Source organism: Salmo salar, chromosome 16 (assembly GCF_965601325.2).
Source record: "Salmo salar chromosome 16, fSalSal1, whole genome shotgun sequence".
Lineage (NCBI taxonomy): Eukaryota > Metazoa > Chordata > Actinopteri > Salmoniformes > Salmonidae > Salmo > Salmo salar.
Genome location: NC_138306.1, coordinates 23817501 through 23837507, shown reverse-complemented (window position 1 = coordinate 23837507; position 20007 = coordinate 23817501). Strand labels below are relative to the sequence as shown.

General features: G+C 46.3%; 2 protein-coding genes across 5 annotated transcripts in view; one reads left to right on the top strand and one right to left on the bottom strand.

Annotated features, from left to right (window-relative positions):
• Window positions 1–5771: 5771 nt before the first annotated feature.
• Window positions 5772–11661, top strand: rad52 (RAD52 homolog, DNA repair protein). 2 transcript variants are annotated; one of them, XM_014148368.2, is made up of 11 exons: window positions 5772–5902; window positions 6998–7094; window positions 7673–7774; window positions 7936–8029; window positions 8193–8260; window positions 9156–9274; window positions 9386–9461; window positions 9538–9824; window positions 9963–10171; window positions 10913–11182; window positions 11438–11661. In XM_014148368.2, exons 2-11 carry the CDS (start codon window positions 7035–7037, stop codon window positions 11497–11499), a joined length of 1347 nt encoding a protein of 448 aa, XP_014003843.1. In that variant the 5' UTR covers window positions 5772–5902; window positions 6998–7034; the 3' UTR covers window positions 11500–11661. The 2 variants fall into 2 exon arrangements, with proteins under 2 accessions (XP_014003843.1, XP_014003844.1); XM_014148369.3 differs by having other exon boundaries at window positions 5786–5902; window positions 6825–7094.
• A 185-nt stretch (window positions 11662–11846) lies between these two features.
• The window catches only part of LOC106573365 (serine/threonine-protein kinase WNK1), a 50852-nt gene continuing 42691 nt past the window's right edge, over window positions 11847–20007 (bottom strand). For all 3 annotated transcript variants that reach the window (XM_045697046.2, XM_045697047.2, XM_045697048.2), the window contains 11 exons: window positions 19681–19797; window positions 19355–19483; window positions 19198–19249; window positions 18973–19104; window positions 17586–18733; window positions 17256–17306; window positions 16259–16878; window positions 15882–16075; window positions 15516–15665; window positions 15130–15338; window positions 11847–14960 (listed from right to left, as the gene is read on the bottom strand). In XM_045697046.2, coding sequence (XP_045553002.2) covers window positions 14601–14960; window positions 15130–15338; window positions 15516–15665; window positions 15882–16075; window positions 16259–16878; window positions 17256–17306; window positions 17586–18733; window positions 18973–19104; window positions 19198–19249; window positions 19355–19483; window positions 19681–19797 — 3162 coding nt within the window. In that variant the 3' untranslated portion in view covers window positions 11847–14600. The remainder of the gene's footprint in view (window positions 14961–15129; window positions 15339–15515; window positions 15666–15881; window positions 16076–16258; window positions 16879–17255; window positions 17307–17585; window positions 18734–18972; window positions 19105–19197; window positions 19250–19354; window positions 19484–19680; window positions 19798–20007) is intronic.

The following is a 20007-nucleotide window of genomic DNA, read 5'->3' as shown; positions in this document are numbered from 1 at the left end:
TAAAGTATAGATTCCCCCAAAAACTACTTAAGTAGTACTTTAAAGTATTTTTACTCAAGTACTTTACAGCATTACTTTCATCTTCACTCACGTACACGCTCAGTGAGGGTACTTCATAAAATGGAGTAAAATCAGATTTTTTTCTGTAGGCCCATCCTTGGTGCTTAGGATGTTTAGGTCTGGACCTTTGTTGGTCTGTCTCCATAACAATGACTGTTTACAAGTGGATTATACTAGAGTAAAACAGAACTGAACAGTCAGATTCAAACACACACACACACACACACACACACACACACACACACACACACACACACACACACACACACACACACACACACACACACACACACACACTGTTAGGGCTAGGGGGCAGTATTGACACGGCTGGATAAAAAACGTACCCGATTTAATCTGGTTACTACTCCTGCCCAGTAATTAGAATATGCATATAATTATTGGCTTTGGATAGAAAACACCCTAAAGTTTCTAAAACTGTTTGAATGGTGTCTGTGAGTATAACAGAACTCATATGGCAGGCCAAAACCTGAGAAGATTCCATGCAGGAAGTGGCCTGTCTGACAAGTTGTCTTTTATCTTGGCTCTTTTTATTGAAGACTGAGGATCTTTGCAATAACGTGACACTTCCTACGGCTCCCATAGGCTCTCAGAGCCCGGGAAAAAGCTGAAGGATATTGAGGCAGGCTCTGGCTGAAACACTTTATCGCGTTTGGATAGTGGCTGGTCAGAGTACTGTGGGCTTAGGCGCGTGCCCGAGTCGACCGAATGCTTTATTTTCTTTCCTCTGTTTAACTAAATGCAGATTCCCGGTCGGAATATTATCGCTTTTTTAGGAGAAAAATGGCATAAAAATGGATTTTAAACAGCTGTTGACATGCTTCGAAGTACGGTAATGGAATATTTAGAATTTTTTTGTCACGAATTGCGCCATGCTCGTGACCCTTATTTACACTTCGGATAGTGTCTTGAACGCACAAACAAAACGCCGCTATTTGGATATAACAATGGATTATTTTGGACCAAACCAACATTTGTTATTGAAGTAGCAGTCCTGGGAGTGCATTCTGACGAAGAACATCAAAGGTAATCAAACTTTTGTAATAGTAAATCGGAGTTTGGTCAGGGCTAAACTTGGTGGGTGTCTAAATAGCTAGCCGTGATGGCTGGGCTATCTACTCAGAATATTGCAAAATGTGCTTTCACCGAAAAGCTATTTTAAAATCGGACACCTCGATTGCACAAAGGAGTTCTGTATCTATAATTCTTAAAATAATTGTTATGTTTTTTGTGAACGTTTATCGTGAGTAATTTAGTAAATTCACCGGAGGTTTGCTAGTTCACCGGGGGGTATGCTAGTTCTGAACGTCACATGCTAATGTAAAAAGCTGGTTTTTGATATAAATATGAACTTGATTGAACAAAACATGCATGTATTGTATAACATAATGTCCTAGGTGTGTCATCTGATGAAGATCATCAAAGGTTAGTGCTGCATTTAGCTGTCTTCTGTGTTTTTGTGACATTATATGCTAGCTTGAAAAATGGGTGTCTGATTATTTCTGGCTGGGTACTCTGCTGACATAATCTAATGTTTTGCTTTCGTTGTAAAGCCTTTTTGAAATCGGACAGTGTGGTTAGATTAACGAGAGTCTTGTCTTTAAAATGGTGTAAAATAGTCATATGTTTGAGAAATTGAAGTAATAGCATTTCTAAGGTATTTGAAAATCGCGCCACGGGATTACACTGGCTGTTGCGTAGGTGGGATGATTTCGTCCCACCTAGCCGTTTAGGTCTGGACCTTTGTTGGTCTGTCTCCATAACAATGACTGTTTACAAGTGGATTATACTAGAGTAAAACAGAACTGAACAGTCAGATTCAAACACACACACACACACACACACACACACACATACACACACACACACACACACACACACACACACACACACACACACACACACACACACACACACACACACACACACACACACACACACACACACACACACACACACACACACACGGCAATATTTTCTTGGCTATCAGGCTACATTATTGTGGGCTTCTGTAGCCTAGATGTAATGTGTAATTCACATTTTGAATATGACCACTATCTCCCCATAAAGTCCTGACTAATGGGGTTAGAAACATGCTGCTCTGTATCCAGCATTGACCCCAATCTCACCCAGTTTAAGCACAGCAGAGAGGGCTCTCCTCTGTGCCAGCTGTCACATCATCATGACACGAGTGGCGGGGCCACTTTAGTGCAGTCAGTCAGGGTTGGCACAAGGTTGGTCGAGAAACTGCGATTATAAATATTTTTACGTCGCCTAAGGTCAAGGGTTATATTTTTCACATATACGGCTATCGATGTGACTGAAAACAATGACATATGAATTAATGATGATGATGATTCATTTAGGACATGAATGCACAAATCCTAACATCCTTAAAAATACTGTACAAACCCACTTAACCCGCGTACGACCAATGAGCAAAGCGAAGGGGTTTGACTAGGGTCAAATTCGGGATGGGTAATGGCGGTTTTTAGAGTACATTTCTTTTGTCGGCGCAACATGGAGACAAATTGAAGATACAACAACCATTTGAACAGTTTGCTATTACAGCAGATGAAGTGGACTTGTGTGTCTTGTGGGTGCTCGTTACCACACGCCTCGGGACAAGACCTGGGACATGCTTTGCTCTCCGGAGCAGGGTGCCATTGAAGGGAGTGATAACTGGAGTGGCACAGTGTTGAGGAGGACCAACAGAAATGGTAGATTCCTGGTGTCTGTGACACCTACTGTTTGGTGCAACGCAGATCCTGTAGAGAGTATAGTGAAACAGAGAAGACACTGTCTGTCCTGCTGAGTCTTTACCCGACAAAGTCAAGTTAGGATGTGTCAGTTATTCCGTGAGAGCTTTAGTCCCTAATTCATTACAGTGTTTTAGGGGCCAAGCGTATGGTCATGTTGCAGCAGAGTGTAGGAGGGAGATTCCTAGATGTGAGAAGTGTGCAGGACTTTATTTAACCTTTATTGAAACAGAGGAATGTGTAGTATCAGTGGAAAAAGCTGTGCGCGTTAACTGTAGGTGTACCTATGGTGTCCGATGAGAGAAAGGCGGGTCGAGGTTGCCAGAATCCGAGTAGTACAGAAGGTGTGGTATGCTGAGTCAGCGAAGAGAGTAGTAGATGGTTGGTGGTTGGAGACATCTCTCTAGTGGTGTGGGGGCTGTGCTTTGGCAAAGTGGGTGGGGTTATATCCTGCCTGTTTGGCCCTGTCCGGGGGTATCATCGGATGGGGCCACAGTGTCTTCTGATCCCTCCTGTCTCAGCCTCCAGTATTTATGCTGCAGTAGTTTATGTGTCGGGGGGCTAGGGTCATTCTGTTACATCTGGAGTATTTCTCTTGTCTTATCCGGTGTCCTGTGTGAATTTAAATATGCTCTCTCTCTAATTCTCTCTCTCTTTCTCTCTTTCTTTCTTTCTCTCGGAGGACCTGAGCCCTAGGACCATGCCCCAGGACTACCTGGCATGATGACTCCTTGCTGTCCCCAGTCCACCTGGCTGTGCTGCTGCTCCAGTTTCAACTGTTCTGCCTGCGGCTATGGAACCCTGACCTGTTCACCGGACGTGCTACCTGTCCCCGACCTGCTGTTCTCAACTCTCTAGAGACAGCAGGAGCGGTAGAGATACTCTCAAAGATCGGCTATGAAAAAGCCAACTGACACTTACTCTTGAGTTGCTGACTTGTTGCACCCTCGACAACTACTATGATTATTATTATTTGACCATGCTGGTCATTTATGAACATTTTAACATCTTGCCCATGTTCTGTTATAATATCCACCCGGCACAGCCAGAAGAGGACTGGCCACCCCTCATAGCCTGGGTCCTCTCTAGGTTTCTTCGTAGGTTTTGTCCTTTCTAGGGAGTTTGTCCTAGGGAGTTTTTCCTAGCCACCGTGCTTCTTTCACAAGCATTGCTTGCTGTTTGGGGTTTTAGGCTGGGTTTCTGTACAGCACTTTGAGATATCAGCTGATGTACGAAGGGCTATATAAATACATTTGATTTTATTTGATTTGATTTAGAGGAAGATGGTTCTATTGCGAGGGATCCTAAGTGTGGGAGTAGGCCGAGGCCAATAGAGAGTGATAGAAATAACATTTCAGTAAGGTTGGATTCTAAGCGTTCATAGCCATGGTTATCATGGCTATGAAATGGAATGCAAATCACTGAAAATAAATGTGGTGGCACCTGTAGAGAAGTACTTGGGTCGACAAAATGTTACTGCAGAGGAGTTACAAGGTGTGTTGAACGATAGCTTCCCGTCCTTCTAGGCTGCTAGCCTGGTGTAGGATCAGATAGGGTCAAATAGTGTAATAATGGTGAGGTTTTAATAGGTATAGGTTTAGTTGGTGTAGGGCTAGTTTCCCCCGTTCTTTTCTCCTTCCCTTTTGTGTAACAAAGTTTAATGATTTCACACCCCAGAACAGTAGGCGGAAACACAGGGCTAGAAAATAGAAATATTGTAGATTAAGAGGCTCACACTCCAGTACAGTAGGTGGCGGTACAGTGGTGGTGTATGCACCTTTCAGTTGGTTGCGATCCACCAATACAAATTTAAAGAGGAAGGGTCACATTTTTAAAGATAAGTCACACAAGGAGGTAGGGGAAGGAAGATGGCAGAAGCGGATATTCTGTTTGAATCAGATGGCATATCAAGTGGATGAGAAGAATTGGATTACAGTGGCAAATACAAAAGGAAATAAGAGAAGTAAAGTTGTAGTGGAAACTAGTAAATCTAAGCCTAGTTCTGATTCTTTTTTGTTTGGAGTAAGAGTTTTGGATCGATGTTGTTTCCTGGGAGATCCATTTGAAGTCTATGAAAATCATGGATGCTTTGGGTAAAGTGGTGTCGGTGAGAGTAAAGAGAAGTGGGCTTATTTTGTTATTTTGTGTAACTATGGAACAGAAGGAGCGTGCTCTGTGCCTCAAGAAGATGTCGGATTGGAATGTGTCGTGTGTGGACCTTTCAAAGCAGGGCAAAGGACGTATGTGAAGAATTGGATCAAGTGGTTGGTGCACAACAACTGACCTGCATGGTGGATGGAGTGAGGAAGTCCACTCTATCCATTCTATTGTTTTTTTTAAATTAGATTCTCTCCCTTCTCACGTGTATTTGGATTTTATGAGATACCCTGTGAGAGCAGTCATGACCAAACCCATGCAATGTGAAAAAAGGAAATTATTTGGCAATGTGTCAAGTGTATGTAGATGAGAGGAGTATCGTATGCTGCAATTGTGGTGGTGAACATGCACCTGAATTTCTGAAGTTCCCTGTTTAGGGTGAAGGAGATGGAGCTGGAAAGAATAAGGGCTGTCCATCATGTCTCCTGTCCAGAGGTGGTGAGAAGAGTGGAGTGACGTTGAAGAAGTAATGGTAGTAGGAGTAGAGACACCAGATGATGTTGCTTGTCAACAGAGGGATCCTGACATGTTGCATGTTATGAATTTAGACTTTGTAGCATTTATTACATTGGTTATCAACTGTACAGCGCAAACAGAGAGGAAATCAGAAAAAATTGTCATCGTTGTGAGTGCGGCTGAGCGTTTTTTGGGGCTCAGATTTTACAGCAGAGACATTACAAGGAGACTTGTAGATGAATGCTCTGTCCTCACAGGCGCCCGAGCAGGAATGAGGTGGTTGTTTTACCACCCCATACAGTAGGTGGCGGCAATACACCAATAGGTTGTAGTCTGCCATAAAACCTTAAAGAAGAAGAAGATGCGTCACTCAAACTTCGACTCGGGGGCAAGCGGGAAATAAAATATTTTGTAGCTAGCTAGAATTCACTAGCTATAAACTAAACGCCAAGGTAATTTACGGAACATGTATTAACTTTCCAATGTTTGTGAAATTTTTCATCGGCTAATGTATGCCAAAACAGCTGCTAGCCAGTTAGTTATAGCGAGCCAACTAGTTAGCTAGACACGTTCCAGACATTAGCAGTTTGTGTCAAAGCGATAGCTACATTGTAACTATTCAAATCACATTTTATTGGTCACATAGTTGGTTAGCAGGTGTTATTGCGAGTGTAGTGAAATGCTTGCTTATTAAGGTCAAAGTATCGAGTTAGTTTTGCAAACTGCGCACTTCGTTGTCAGCATTTACATTTTCAAACGGTACATTGCCGATTTGGACAGTAATACAGCTGGATAAGTTTTATTAGTCGTATGTACTGGATACACATGGCATACACCATCCAACGAAACGCTTACTTGAATGTTCTTTCTCGACACCGTAACAGTAAGAAACATATATAACAATACGAACAAAGTAAATGGCTCAGTAGAATAGAAAACACATTTTACCATAAGTAGCTATAACGTTAATAGGATGTTTGTGGCACCATAATTGGGAAGGACGGGCTCGTGGTAGTAAATCTTTAAGGGGCAACAGGTAGCCTAGTGGTTAGAGCGTTGGGCCAGTAACTGAAAGGTTGCTGGATCGAATCCCCGAGCTGACAAGGTAAAGATCTGTCGTTCTGCCCCTGAGCAAGTTAGCCTACATTGTAAATAAGAATTTGTTCTTAACTGTCTTGCCTAGTTAAATAAAGGTTAAATAAAAACAATGGCTGGACCGTTATTAGTGGAATGGTATGAAACCCGTTTGATTCCGTTCCAGGTATTATTATGAGCCGTTCTCCCCTCAGCAGCTGACAGGAAGGCTCAATTTAATGCTTAGAGACCGTCAGCTTGTGGCCGTGGGTCCTTTATGATGCTGTGGGCCTTTAACAGGTACCATTTCGAGGAGATGTCCTAGATGGGTGTGAGCACGGTCCCAGTGATGTACTGGGCCGTCTGCACCACCCGCTGGAGGACCTTGCGTTCGTGGATGGAACAATTCCCATACCAGGCCTTCATGCAACCGGTCAGGACTTGATTGACTGTCTGTCATACACTTTTTGCAGCACCTGCCACAGTATTGATAAACTGGAGACTGAAAATATGCACCATGATACAGAGGAGGACAAGAGCATCCGAGCATCCAACACGTGCTTCGGGCAGGTAGGTTTGGGGTGCATCTCAGTAGTCTAAAGTGGCTCCAAATCCTCTATCCTTTCATTTAAACACTGATGTGAAAGAACTGGACAGGGAATGTGTCATCCATCCTTTGTTTTCAGATCAGTTAAAGCTGCAATATGTAACTTTTTGGGTGACTACCAAATTCACATAGAAATAGAGATCTGCCATTCTCATTGAAAGCAAGTCTAAGAAGCTGTAGATCTGTTCTATGTGAACTATTGCTATGCTTCCCATTAAGTTTAGTTTTAGCGGCTTTTACTTTGAAAGTACTATATTTTTGGTTATGGAAAATATATTTCAGTGCTTTAGATGGTACAATGATTCTCACTGCTTGTTTTGTCACAAACTGAAATTAGGCAAACTTAGAATTTTAGCAAGCATGAAATGGCGGAGTGATTTCTGCATAGTGTATCTTTAAGATGCAGGATAAGAAAGCCTCTAGACTATAGAAAATACCTTAGACTTTTTCTATCCATCCAAATGAATCAAAACAATGTAGGACACTGACCTTTTTGCTTTAAAATGGCAAGCAAACCTCAACCAAGACTTTATCTTTCCAGTATAACTATACTGCAGAGGAGTACCAGGCAGTCCAGAATGCACTGCGACAGAAGCTGGGACCTGAATACATCAGCTCCAGGATGGCTGGAGGGGGCCAGAAGGCAAGGCCAAGTCACATAAACCTTTTTGTTGTTGACAACAACTTTGAATTACATCCTAATCAACCCAAGAGAAAACTAACCAATAAGTACACACTTCATCATCAGCCTTCACTCACTAAAACGCCCGCTTGGAACTAAAGACAGTATTGTCCTTGTTGCAGGTGTGTTACATTGAGGGGCACCGTGTGATCAGCCTGGCCAATGAGCTGTTTGGATACAACGGCTGGTCTCACTCTATCTCCCAGCAGAACGTCGGTAGGAGAGCTGGAGCATCGCTAGCTATTAAACAGTATATTTAGACACTTGCTTCTGTCTTCAGTGTAACCTTTATTATTTATTTATGACCCACTGGGTACTGTATATGAATGTGTCAGTGTAATGCACAGTCACAACACAGTGACGGACTGTCCCCTCACAGACTTTGTTGACCTCATCAATGGGAAGTTCTACGTTGGAGTCAGTGCGTTTGTCAAAGTCCAACTGAAGGTGGGTGATGGGCAGAGAAGTCAACCATTGTTTTTTTTCAAATCTGCAGTGCTACTGTTGGCTCTTCCCAGTTTTGGAAGTGTGTTTCAAGGCAGGGTGCAATGAGTTGTGTGTTGTTCGGCAATGCGGTGCCAACATTTGGTTATTAGGTTTAGCCATTAAATAGTTGGGAGCATATATATATATATATATATATATATATATAGTACATACACTGAGTGTATAAAACATTGACACCTTCTAATATTGAGTTTCAACCCCCTCCCCTTTTGCCATCAGAACTGCCTCAATTTGTTGTGGCATGGACTCTACAAGGTGCTGAAAGTGTTCCACAGGGATGCTGGCCCATGTTGACTCCAATGCTTCCCACAGTTGTGTCAAGTTGGCTGGATGTCCTTTGGGTGGTGGACCATTCTTGATACACACGGGAAACTGTTGAGCGTTGAAAAACCCCTCAGCATTGCATTTCTTGACACAAACCGGTGCGCTTGGCACCTGCTACCATACCCTGTTCAAAGGCACATAAATATTTTGTCTTGCCCATTCACCCTCTGAATGGTACACACACACACACACAATCCATTCCTCAAGGCTTAAAAATCGTTCTTTAACCTGTCTTCTCTTCATCTACACTGATTGAAGTGGATTTAACAAGTGACATCGATAAGGGATCATAACTTTCACCTGGTCAGTCTATGACATGGAAAGAGCAGGTGTCCTTAATGTGTTGTACACTCAGTATATATAGTGTACAACTTTCTGTTTTTTAATACAGTTTACTCTGTTAGCACTGCTACAAAACATTTTGGGTGTGTCAACTCACACTTTTTACTATAATGTATTTCACACACTTACTGTATTACTACGTGTGTTTGGTGTGTCTCTCTCCCCATAGGACGGGTCGTTCCATGAGGACGTTGGCTACGGGGTGAGCGAGGGACAAAAGTCCAAGGCCCTGTCACTGGAGAAGGCCAGGAAAGAGGCGGTCACTGATGGACTGAAGAGAGCACTCAAGTACAGGGGGAGACACTACACTTCATGTACCATGAACTACTTTTTACTGTGTGCGTGTGTTGGTGTCTGAGTTTGTTGTGGTTCTGATATTTGATTCCCCCGTCCTTCCAGATGTTTTGGAAACGCCCTTGGGAACTGTATCATGAATAAAGAGTACCTCATATCCATCAACAAGATCCCCAAACAGGTTAGATACTGTTCCTGTCAACTGTCATTTACATCCATCCATCCTTTCCAGTGTTCACTGTCTCTGTCTCTCCCAGCCTGCTCCCCCTCTGGACCCAGCCCAGACCAAGCGTTCTGACAGTGAGCCGTCAGTGGAGAAGGCCCGGCTGTCTAGCTTGGCCCGGTGGGAGGGTGCTGGGCCTGGGTCAGGCAGGGCACCACTGGAGCAGCCCAGGGCCCGCAACCACCACCAGGCTCCCCCAGCGGAGCACGGGGACAGAGGGGGAGCCAGGACCTTTCTCTCACACACCCCTACTGCTGCCTCTGGACCTGTAGCCCACTCAGCTCCATCAGACAGTGAGAACAAACGCTGCAATCTTGTCAGGTAAGCAACAGCCAGATGACTGTCAAACCTTTCTTGTGTATTGGTTTTATTACAGGTGTCTCTATTTCCTCTCTGTACCCAAACTCTTACTCTCACCTGTTCTCTTTGTCTTATCTCCTCTCGTCCTCCTTCCTTCAGGTCTTTATCAGATGTGGAGGACCTCTGTCTCTCTGATGCCCACACAGACCCCAAGCAGCTGAGGAAGCTCAAGCAGCAGCAGCTGCAGCAGAAGTTCCGCCAGGAGATGGAGGCGAAAAAGCTCCTGCAGGGACAGGGACAAACTCTGCTCCAGCTCAAGACAGAGGGCCCAGACACAGCTATTGCACAGGCACCCAGTGAAGCTCATGGTAAGACAATAAGCAAGCAAGAAAATACTATATTTTGGAGGACCGGTGCTTGACTTGGGCAGGAGCTCACTCGAGCTGAGTACCAGCACCTAAAATGTTCTACTGCTTGAGCTCCTGTTCCTCTTATAGAATATTAGCTCAACGTATTGTGAAGCTCCTGCACCTAAAATATAAACAGTACCGGTACCCAAAATGATTTCCGGCACCTATTTCAGTTCAAGTCGAGCACTGTGGAAGACCATAAAATGTGTTGGCAAGAAATGTCCAAGTTCTGTATTAATGCAGTAGGGCGTGTGTGTTAGCGTCTGTTAGCCATGTTCTTTATGACTGTGTATGTGAGTGTTTGTTCGTCTTGTACTAGTGTTGCCATGCTCTTTGGGAATGGGATACCTCTCTCCTTCCAGGTAGGTTTAGCACCCCAGACCACCATGGCCTACAGCACCCCCTAGTGGACACAAAGCACCCTGCAGCAGGGATGAGTATCTGGCCAGTACCGTAAACCACCACTAGGGGGCTCAAGTAGAAAGAATGGGAACTACTCTGAAAATGGTTCCGATTACGCATATCTACAATGCATGCTGGTGTTGCGGAAATCCACCTCCCTATGCTGGAGTCTCTGTTACTTGTGTACCTGAATACTGTGGCTGCTTCTAGTTGTTACTGTTGTACTAGGGGCTATAAAATCCCCATAGTGACAATATACTGTATATTCTCTAAAACACTTGTCATCGTCCTCCCAAGATAACCCAGAGCTGTGGGACTTCACTCTTGACGGCATCCAGGAGTTGGAGGCCCCAGCAGGTGGACCTTCAGCAACATCATCCTCGTTACGACCCAGCACTCCAGGGGGTAGTCACCAAATGCTGACCCGCAGTAAGACACCTCAGAGAGGGGTTTCACCATCCCTACGACCCCCCGTCAGGCCCCACGAGCCCCCACCACACGGCCAAGGACAGGGGGGACACCAACCCCAGTATCACAACCAGCACCCTAGGACATCTGACAGAGCAGGTGAGACTGGGTAATGAATGAGCTGCTTTAAAACAGTGGACATCATTAACCCTGGTCCTGGGGGACTACTGGGCGTGCTGCGTTTTGTTTCAGACCTGAACTAACACATCCGATTCATCTAATCACCAACACCTTGATTAGCTGAATCAGGTATTGTAGCAAAGTAAAGTACCTTCAATTTAACCAGTTTGAGAAACATTCTTGTCATTGGTACAGCATTTTCTAGATTATTAATTGCCTTTTCTTCTGTCACAGGTGAGACATTCAGTCCATGTAGACAAGGACAGTACATGAAGAAACGCAAGCTGGACGCTTGAGAAAAGGCTGTTTCACTTATCTAAAGCCATTTTACCAACAAGTTTTGATTTGCTATTTTATTTGATATGTTGAGTTTATGGGCATCTCTTGTTGCTGCTAAATGTAAAGAAATGTTTATGGTTTTTGTAAATAAATCAGGGATTTGTTTGCCTTTCAAAAAACTGGACTATTCTCTTACATGCAAGTGTATCCACTTGCAACCTTTGTTCTGAATGTAATGTTGTAATCATGTTCCTGAAGGAGAACATTACATACCTTCAATGTTACAGGTCCAGGATCCTGGCCACACCAACCACATTGGCAGAAATAGGTCTACTTGGTGCATGTAAAAGATGAAACAATATGATTTCAGTTGTATTTTTTATTATTTTTTTTAAAACATTTTGTACAACGTGAAAAAACAACCATAGAGTAGGCTGGTCACTAGAAGAGCAAAAGAGGGACAAAAATCCAAGCGTACAACATGAAATAACGTTGTTATAAATGCCAGTAGCCTATGGAGACAGAATTGTGCCGGTAGAATCTTTTCACCATTTGAGGATAATATTTACTGATAATTGGGTGATTAGTAGCTTGTGCTGTACAGTGGGTTGTTGTAGGTAAGCCAAAGGTCTAAAACCAGTTAGCATGCAGAATTCAGGGGAAACAGATGCAATATTATATTGAGATACATTGACACCTGAGCAATTCAAGATCGGCACTTTGTGTGGACTCGCATACAGCAAGGCAAAGAAGCAGGATCTCAGTTTTCCCAATATCAAAAACACTATCAACCCTCGTCGGCATGAAAACATTCCCCCTTGGTCCCTATTAAACATTGCATATTCTGCATTGCAGTAACTTATTATTCTCTAGAGAAGTTAAAGTAGTAGTTCAATACAGGAGTGGGTGAGGTCACTGTATTGAGGGGAATGGAACTCATCACGTAAGGTGGCAGAGAAGCAAGAGAATGGTGCCAATGGAGAGAAAAACCCCAAGACAACAGTATAGTTTTCTTATCTGTTGAAAACAAGTGCTGCTATGCAATACTGTACTGATTACATTCATTCAGACCCACTTAAAGACAAATCATTCCTTTTTTCAACAACCAACTTAACTAACAAACACAAATGCTGGTTTTGGTGACCACAGAAAATAACTTGTTTTCATGCAACACTGTGCTCTGCTTTACATGAGACTCACCTGCCTCTGACAGACTTCTTTAGGTATGTTTAACTTTCACATGAGACGTCTATGGACGTTTGATGGACCTCACAGGTCGGCAGTTAACTGGTCTTTCAGTCACTGGACTCTAGTCCATCAGAAAGAACAGTAGGGCTAGGTGATTATGGTGGAATTTCTCAGTGAGGATGCGAAGCACTAAAGAGCTCTGAAACTTTACAGGGCTGTCCGTCCGCGTGTGTACTGTGGGGGTTGGTAAATCGCCAGACATAGTACTCTATGGCGATGAGCATTCTATGAAAGCATTATTTAAATGCAACACATGTACCTTGCATGTATAGACATACACACAGTAAAACAAGAAGATATGACAGGGTGGTGTATGATAAGAGCTGAAGAAGCACAGGACTACTCTGCTGTTACGGAGTACAATACCAATAACAACCCTGCAATTGCACGTTATATTCCTTTAACTACATGTTGTTTAACAACATTTAATAGTGAAACATCAAAATCTGATGGCTGAATATAGGTCCATAGAGAACATCTTGTATTTAAATATACACACAAAATAAACCACAGAAAGGGAATCCTAGACAATTTGTCATGATTTTGAAATATGATGACAACGGGAAATAAGGTTGGATAGATGTGAAAAGTTGACATTTCTAAGGTCTGTGTGAACATCATGCCCCGTTCACGGCTAGATAATATACCAGTAGTATCTATAGATAACCCCATGTCTCAGGAATGTACCGAGGGCCATAGCCTTGCTTATCAGAGTGACTACAGTACACCAGGTGGTGAGGTGAGACAACCCACACAGTAGCTGAAGCCTACAACTCAAACAGTTGATAAGCCTAACCAGTCTCTAAAGCGTAAACCAAAATCACTCATGGATACAGTCAGGCTAAATCCAAAGCATGGACATGACAGGAAGTAGGTAATGATAAACTATCTACAGACAGGTCTGCTACTTAGCTCACGCTAACAGGTTATGGTCTCAAATAAGAAAGTAACATCCTCAGTCAGGAATAACATCACACCATCTCAGAGGGACAGATAGAGTCAAATATAACCATGGAATCATAACCTAGGACAAGAAATATTTGTTATGCAAAGAAAATGTGTCCATGCGTTTAGGGGTTGAAGGCCACTGTTGCACGGGGCCAGGGACTCACTCCTTTCCCCACAATGCTATTATTGCATCTTACTGTATGACGATGATATATGGGTAACCACTATCCAGTAAAACCTTACCGACTGCCATTCACTATCTCATTCCACCTCTTCTTTCCTTCTCTACATACTGTATCTCCCTCCACTTTCTTTATACAAACTTGATACCCACAATTCAACTGTTTCTCGCCAAGACAGCTTCCCATTCCATTCAACAACCCCGAATCTCAGCCAATGACAATAGGGCTAGGAGGTACGTGTGTGTTGGCGGGGTTTCTCTCCATCTTCTAAATTCTGTCCTCGTTAAGCTTAAGGCCAGTCACAGTCAAGAAGTGATTAAGAGTTCCCCCTCCCTATCCTCTCCTTCAAGGGAATGATGACGTCACAATGGTGTTTTCAACAGACGTCTCTGGCCGTTGCTGTTTGTGCTCTTGGGTCAATGGCTTTCATTGGACAAACCTAAATGTCAATCACAGCCCGCTTCCACAGCCATTGGCAGAAAAGACTGGGCCCTGGTAGGGGTGAAGGTGTGATTGGTGTGCTATGGGTATGTATTGCACTCTCCCTCCAAACGACAGAGAGACCTCTTTTTTCGTCTGACAGGACCACAGTCTCCTCTCCTTCGTTCTCTTCTTTTTTCCCCACCTCACCAATAAGCGAAACAGAACAAAACATCAGAGAGTGCTAGTAGTTGTCCTATGGCTCTCCTCCTCCCTGCCCTCAGTCCCTCTCAGCCCAGCCTGACTAACTCAAGTCCAGGCTACGTGGGCCTCAGGTTGGGGCCTCCAGGGTTGCTGACAGGTTTCTGAGTGGCTCCCACGTGGAAGGCCTGCTGAAGGGGGGCTGAGGCCGAGGAGGGGGCTTGGGGCTGGTACTGGGCCTGCGGCTGGGTGGAGGCCAGGAGGCCTACCTGACAGGGACCTGTAGGTCCTGCCCACTGGGGGGTGCTGTAGGTGGATGGGCCGTAGCCGAACACCTGGGCAGAGGTGCCCAGAGAGCCCTGACGCGGGCAGAGGGGGATGGAGGAGGGGTTGGTGGAGGGGTGGGTAGTAGGGCAGAGGTGGCCGGGGGCAGAAAACTTTCTGCCCATGTTGGCTTGTGGAGGGATATGTAGAGGGATCTGTAGTTAGGAAGAGGGGACAGGAGAGAAGGAGAGGAATTGGACAAGGGGAAGTTAGATAAAAAACACTACTAAGAGAGCAAAAAAAAAGAAAACATCATCATGTAAAATAGAGCTAAAAACATAGATTGGAAATGGCTTGTCTTTAGACTGAGTCGTGAGGCCTTACGTCGTGTCCGGGTCCCTGGGATGTCCCCTTGGGTCCTTTCTTGACGTGGGAGAGGCTGATGGCGTCTCGGGCCCAGTTATCAACTAGCAGGTGCAGGTCGTCTGTGAATGTGCCCTTGCGACTCTGTGTTAGGGCCGGGGCCATGTTAGGGCCTGACGGCTGGGACCGGCTGGTGTTCGCTCCACTGTCTGAACTGGTCCCACTCACTCCTGGAAGACACACAGAGACCAGTTCAACCTGGGGAGCCAACTCGTTTCTCAAATCAAGTTTGGCTTCTCTTCCGGAGATGTAGCATCTCTTGGTTTGATGAATATTACGTGGGTTTGCCTTTCTAAAACATGTAGTGAAGGAGCATAGACAATAGGAGCGCCGCTGGGTTTGCTTACCCATGGTGGAGGTGCTGAGGCTGGGCAAAGAGGGGGAGAGTTTGAGATTCTGGAGGGAGGTCCGGCTGCCTGGCTCAGAGAGCCCTGCCGTGGGGCGAGACGTCTGCTTCGGGGAGGACTCTGGGGAGGTCTGGCCTGTGACTTGGGCTCCTAAACACACACACCAACATCAACCACAGAGTGGAGAGAAACAACTGATCACATTACATTTACAACTTCTAAGCTAGCAGTCTCTACCCCTTTAATATTGACTAATGACTTGTTGCTTGCAGTCGAACATTTGTATATTAATTTCCATTCAGCGGTGCGCAGATAGCCCCTTACTAGATACAGACAGCTTGACTGACCAATCATAACTCGTGTTACCTGAGTGCAAGGGACCGGGCTGGGTGCTGCTGCGGGCTGATTTGCTGGCCTTGGTCTTGGCCCTGCGTCGGCCCCCGGCCATGGCCACAGAGGGGGAGAGGACAGCCGATGGACGAGGTTTACCCAGCCTGGTGAACAGAGCATCGATTTCCTCCTTGTGATGGGAGTGGAGGGTCTGGATCTCTATCATATGTCTGTGGAGGGAAGGAGGAGTGGAGGAAGAGAGGAGGAGGGCAGAGTGAGGCAGGGTTGTAACAAATACAGTACAACAGTCATCACTTCTCTATTCCACCACTACTAAGTGATCCCATTGAAATGTAAAAACATATCAAGAGAAATATTGCCCAAAACAGCAAACAAACAAACAGGTTACATACTTCTCTCGGAGGCGGCTGACTTCCCTCTCAAAGGCCTCGTCCTCTGGCCCCGAGTCGTCCTCGTTGTCGCTGGTCATGTAATGATTAAACAAACCTCTGTTCACGCCGGAGGCGGAGCTACAGGGGTCAGAGGTTGTCGAAGAGGAAGGGCCGTTCTGATGGGAGAGGCTAGATCCCGAAGGAGCCGTGGTATTGGCTGCAGCTGGCGTCACTGAGAAACGGCCAACTTTGGAGACAGAGTTGGGGCTGGGTGTGACACTGGCAGTCACCTGGAAGCGTCCGATGGTGGCTGGCTGCGTTGGGACAGAAGTGAGCCCATCTACGGAGTCTCCACTCCAGACTCCTTTGGAGAGCGAGGAGGAGCGGTGGAGGGTGTTCTCTGGGCTGGAAAAGGAGGAAGACGAGGAAGAAGAGGAGGAGGACGAAGAGGGTGTGAGAGAGGAAGAGGAGGCGATGGTAGAGGGGTCAGGAGTGCTGCCGGCGCCAGCTTCTGAGACCTGGAAGCGTCCCAGTTTGACGAACCCTGTGGAGGGCATTGTTGCTCTACTGCTCCCTGGGATGGTCTCAGGGCTCACAGCTCTCCTCAGCTGGCCGTCCAGACTGCCAAGAGGCTGCTGGGACTGGACACACACACACACACACACACACACGAGACATGTCAGTAACAAACATACCAACACAACTCACTCAGAAAACATTCAAAATAACTAACGCAACTAATATAGGTAAGATAACACAACAGAACAAACACAACTCTGTGTGTAATGTGTATCTCTGTGTTGTTGTATGTGTCGAACTGCTTTGCTTTATCTTGGCCAGGTCGCAGTTGTAAATGAGAACTTGTTCTCAACTAGCCTACCTGGTTAAATAAAGGTGAAATTAAAATTTGTTTAAATAAAAACTCAACGTTCACCTATTCCACACATCTACAAAACTCAACATTACAGTACATAACTTAACACTTCTCAAGGGGACAAGTTCTGAAAAGAGAACTAACCTGGTTTGGTACTGGGAATGGAGGCAATTGCTCAGAGGTAGGGGTGCCTGCCTGCTCCGACACACACACACACACACACACACACACACACACACACACACACACACACACACACACACACACACACACACACACACACACACACACACACACACACACACACACACACACACACACACACACACACACACACACACACACACACAAAGATGTAATCATTATTATCAAGGTGGGAGAAAATCCCTCAAGTTACAACAACTGAAAAAAAGCATTTAGTACAAATACTATATCTTCTCAGTCACTGGACAATCAGAGTTCCCTCTACTGTACCTGCGCTCTGGTGGCTTGGCCATGCTGTTCTGGATGGATCTGTGCATGTTCCGCTGGTGTGAGGCCCTGTCCTGGGTTGGAGGGGGGGCCTGGGGCTCCCTGTTCCCCTGAAGTGAGGGACAGGTTGAAGGGGGGCACCAGGGCCGCCAGATGGGGAGGGGAGATGGTCTCTGTGGAGGAAGAGGTGGTCTCAGTGTTGCCAGGGTCAGCGGAGGTGGTGTCCTTAAAGAGGGAGCGCAGCTTCTTTTCTAGGGCATGGATGTCATCTATACCAGGGGCCTTGGACTCTCCCCCATCTGGGTCCCCTGGCTGCAGCTGGGACGGTTGGGAGGCCAGGGTAGAGGGTGGAAGTTGGGTGGGGGCCATTGCAGGCTGGGCCACAGGGACAAAGGTAGGGACAGGCTGAGACTGAGACTGGGAGGAGGTGGGCTGAGTGACAGGAACGGACACAGGGACAGGCTGAGACTGGGAGGAGGTGGGCTGAGTGACAGGAACGGACACAGGGACAGGCTGAGACTGGGAGGAGGTGGGCTGAGTGACAGGAACGGACACAGGGACAGGCTGAGACTGGGAGGAGGTGGGCTGAGTGACAGGAACGGACACAGGGACAGGCTGAGACTGGGAGGAGGTGGGCTGAGTGACAGGAACGGACACAGGGACAGGCTGAGAGGACAGGATAGGAACAAGATGCTGCTCTGAGCTGGTCACAGTCCCAGAGTTACTGGGTGGAGCTCCAGAGACAGGGGCAGAGCTGCTGCCCATCTGATCGGCAGGGGCTGGGGGGAAAGAGGACGAGGTGGCCTGGGGGTGCTGGAGAGCAGCTGAAGGGGGGGATGTGATTTGGGCAGGGGCAGCTTGGCAGCCAGGCTGGGGGTGTGGAATTAGCTCACTGGTAGCAGGTGCTGGAACTGGGGTTGGAGACACCCTCCCGGTGGCAACTTGGCATGTGGAGGAGGGAAGAGAGGAGGACCCAGAGGGGATGACAGAGACATGAGGCAGGGTGGAGGAGGTGGTGGGGGTCGGGTGCAGACCAGCCTGGGAGGAGGGGACTGTGCTGGTGGCTCGTCTCTCCCCATGCGTCTCCCTCATCTCAGTGAAGGCCTGCTGGAGGCGGCTTGAGGGGGCAGACAGGGACAGGCCCAGACTCACTGGGGCAGCAGGGAGGTACACAGACAGAGAGTCACTTACATAACCTGGGCTCTTACAACAAGTCATTTATCATCATGACGTCAAACACACTTTTGGTAAATGCATCAAGCAACATGTTTTAGAGTTCTCAAACATGCCAAGGTTGGAAGTGGGGCACATGTTTGGAATACAGAGTTCTAACATTGTATATGTGCGTTCTGGTTGCACTCTATGGCCCAGAGATTCCAGTCACTCTCACCTGGATGGGGCTCGTCCCCAAACGAGGTGTTAGCCGAGGGAGGACCAAAGAACTGCTCTCTCAGACGGGACTCTGGGACAGGGCTGACGATGAACCTCCGGCCTGCAGAGTGGACCACCTGAGCTGCAACGCCTAGGCAACAGGGGTGAGAGGTGAGGGGTGAAGAGGTGGAGCCCAGACAATCATCTTTCAGCAGAGATAGTAAATGTGTAGGTGCATGTTTACCAGACAGAGGAGTGGGCTTGTCACGCTGCTGTAAGGGGTCATCTACCACAATCTGTGGAGAGAGAAGGACAACACCATGTCAGCTAAAGGCTTCCTAGGAGTGAGTGGGTGGGTAGTGTAGTGAGGGGAAAGATGAAGTGTTGCTGTGGAATGTTACCTGAGTGAAGGGCGGTTGAGCGTAGCCTTCCTTCATGCCCTCTCCTTTATCGTCCGGCATTTCGATGACCTCCCGGACCTGCTCGATGAACGACTTGCGTTCGCTCTCCAGGATAAACTTACTCAGGACCTGAGAGAAGGATATACATTTAACTACAATAATACAAAAACTCATGCCTATCAAATCCACATTTCCACCTGTGGAAAGAGACCCGTGGAGCTACAAAACAAATCTAATTTCTTTACTTTCGACAATTACAGAGACTTGGGGGAAGAGATCAATACAACTCAGATCAGTGCTTTTTAGTTTCTTATCATCATCATTACCATGATCCGTGCGATCTCTTCAGGGTTATCTCCATCCAGGTCGAACTTAAAGGTGACCATCTTCCTGTTGTGGGTCTCCAGCTGGCACTCTGCCACCCGGTCTCCCATGTTGGAGATCTGAAAACAGACACACAGAGAGAGGACACCAGCTGAAATACGACCAGACATCTGTAGACACAGAGAGAGGACACCAGCTGAAATACGACCAGACGTCTGTAGACACAGAGAGAGGACACCAGCTGAAATACGACCAGACGTCTGTAGACACAGAGAGAGGACACCAGCTGAAATACGACCAGACGTCTGTAGACACAGAGAGAGGACACC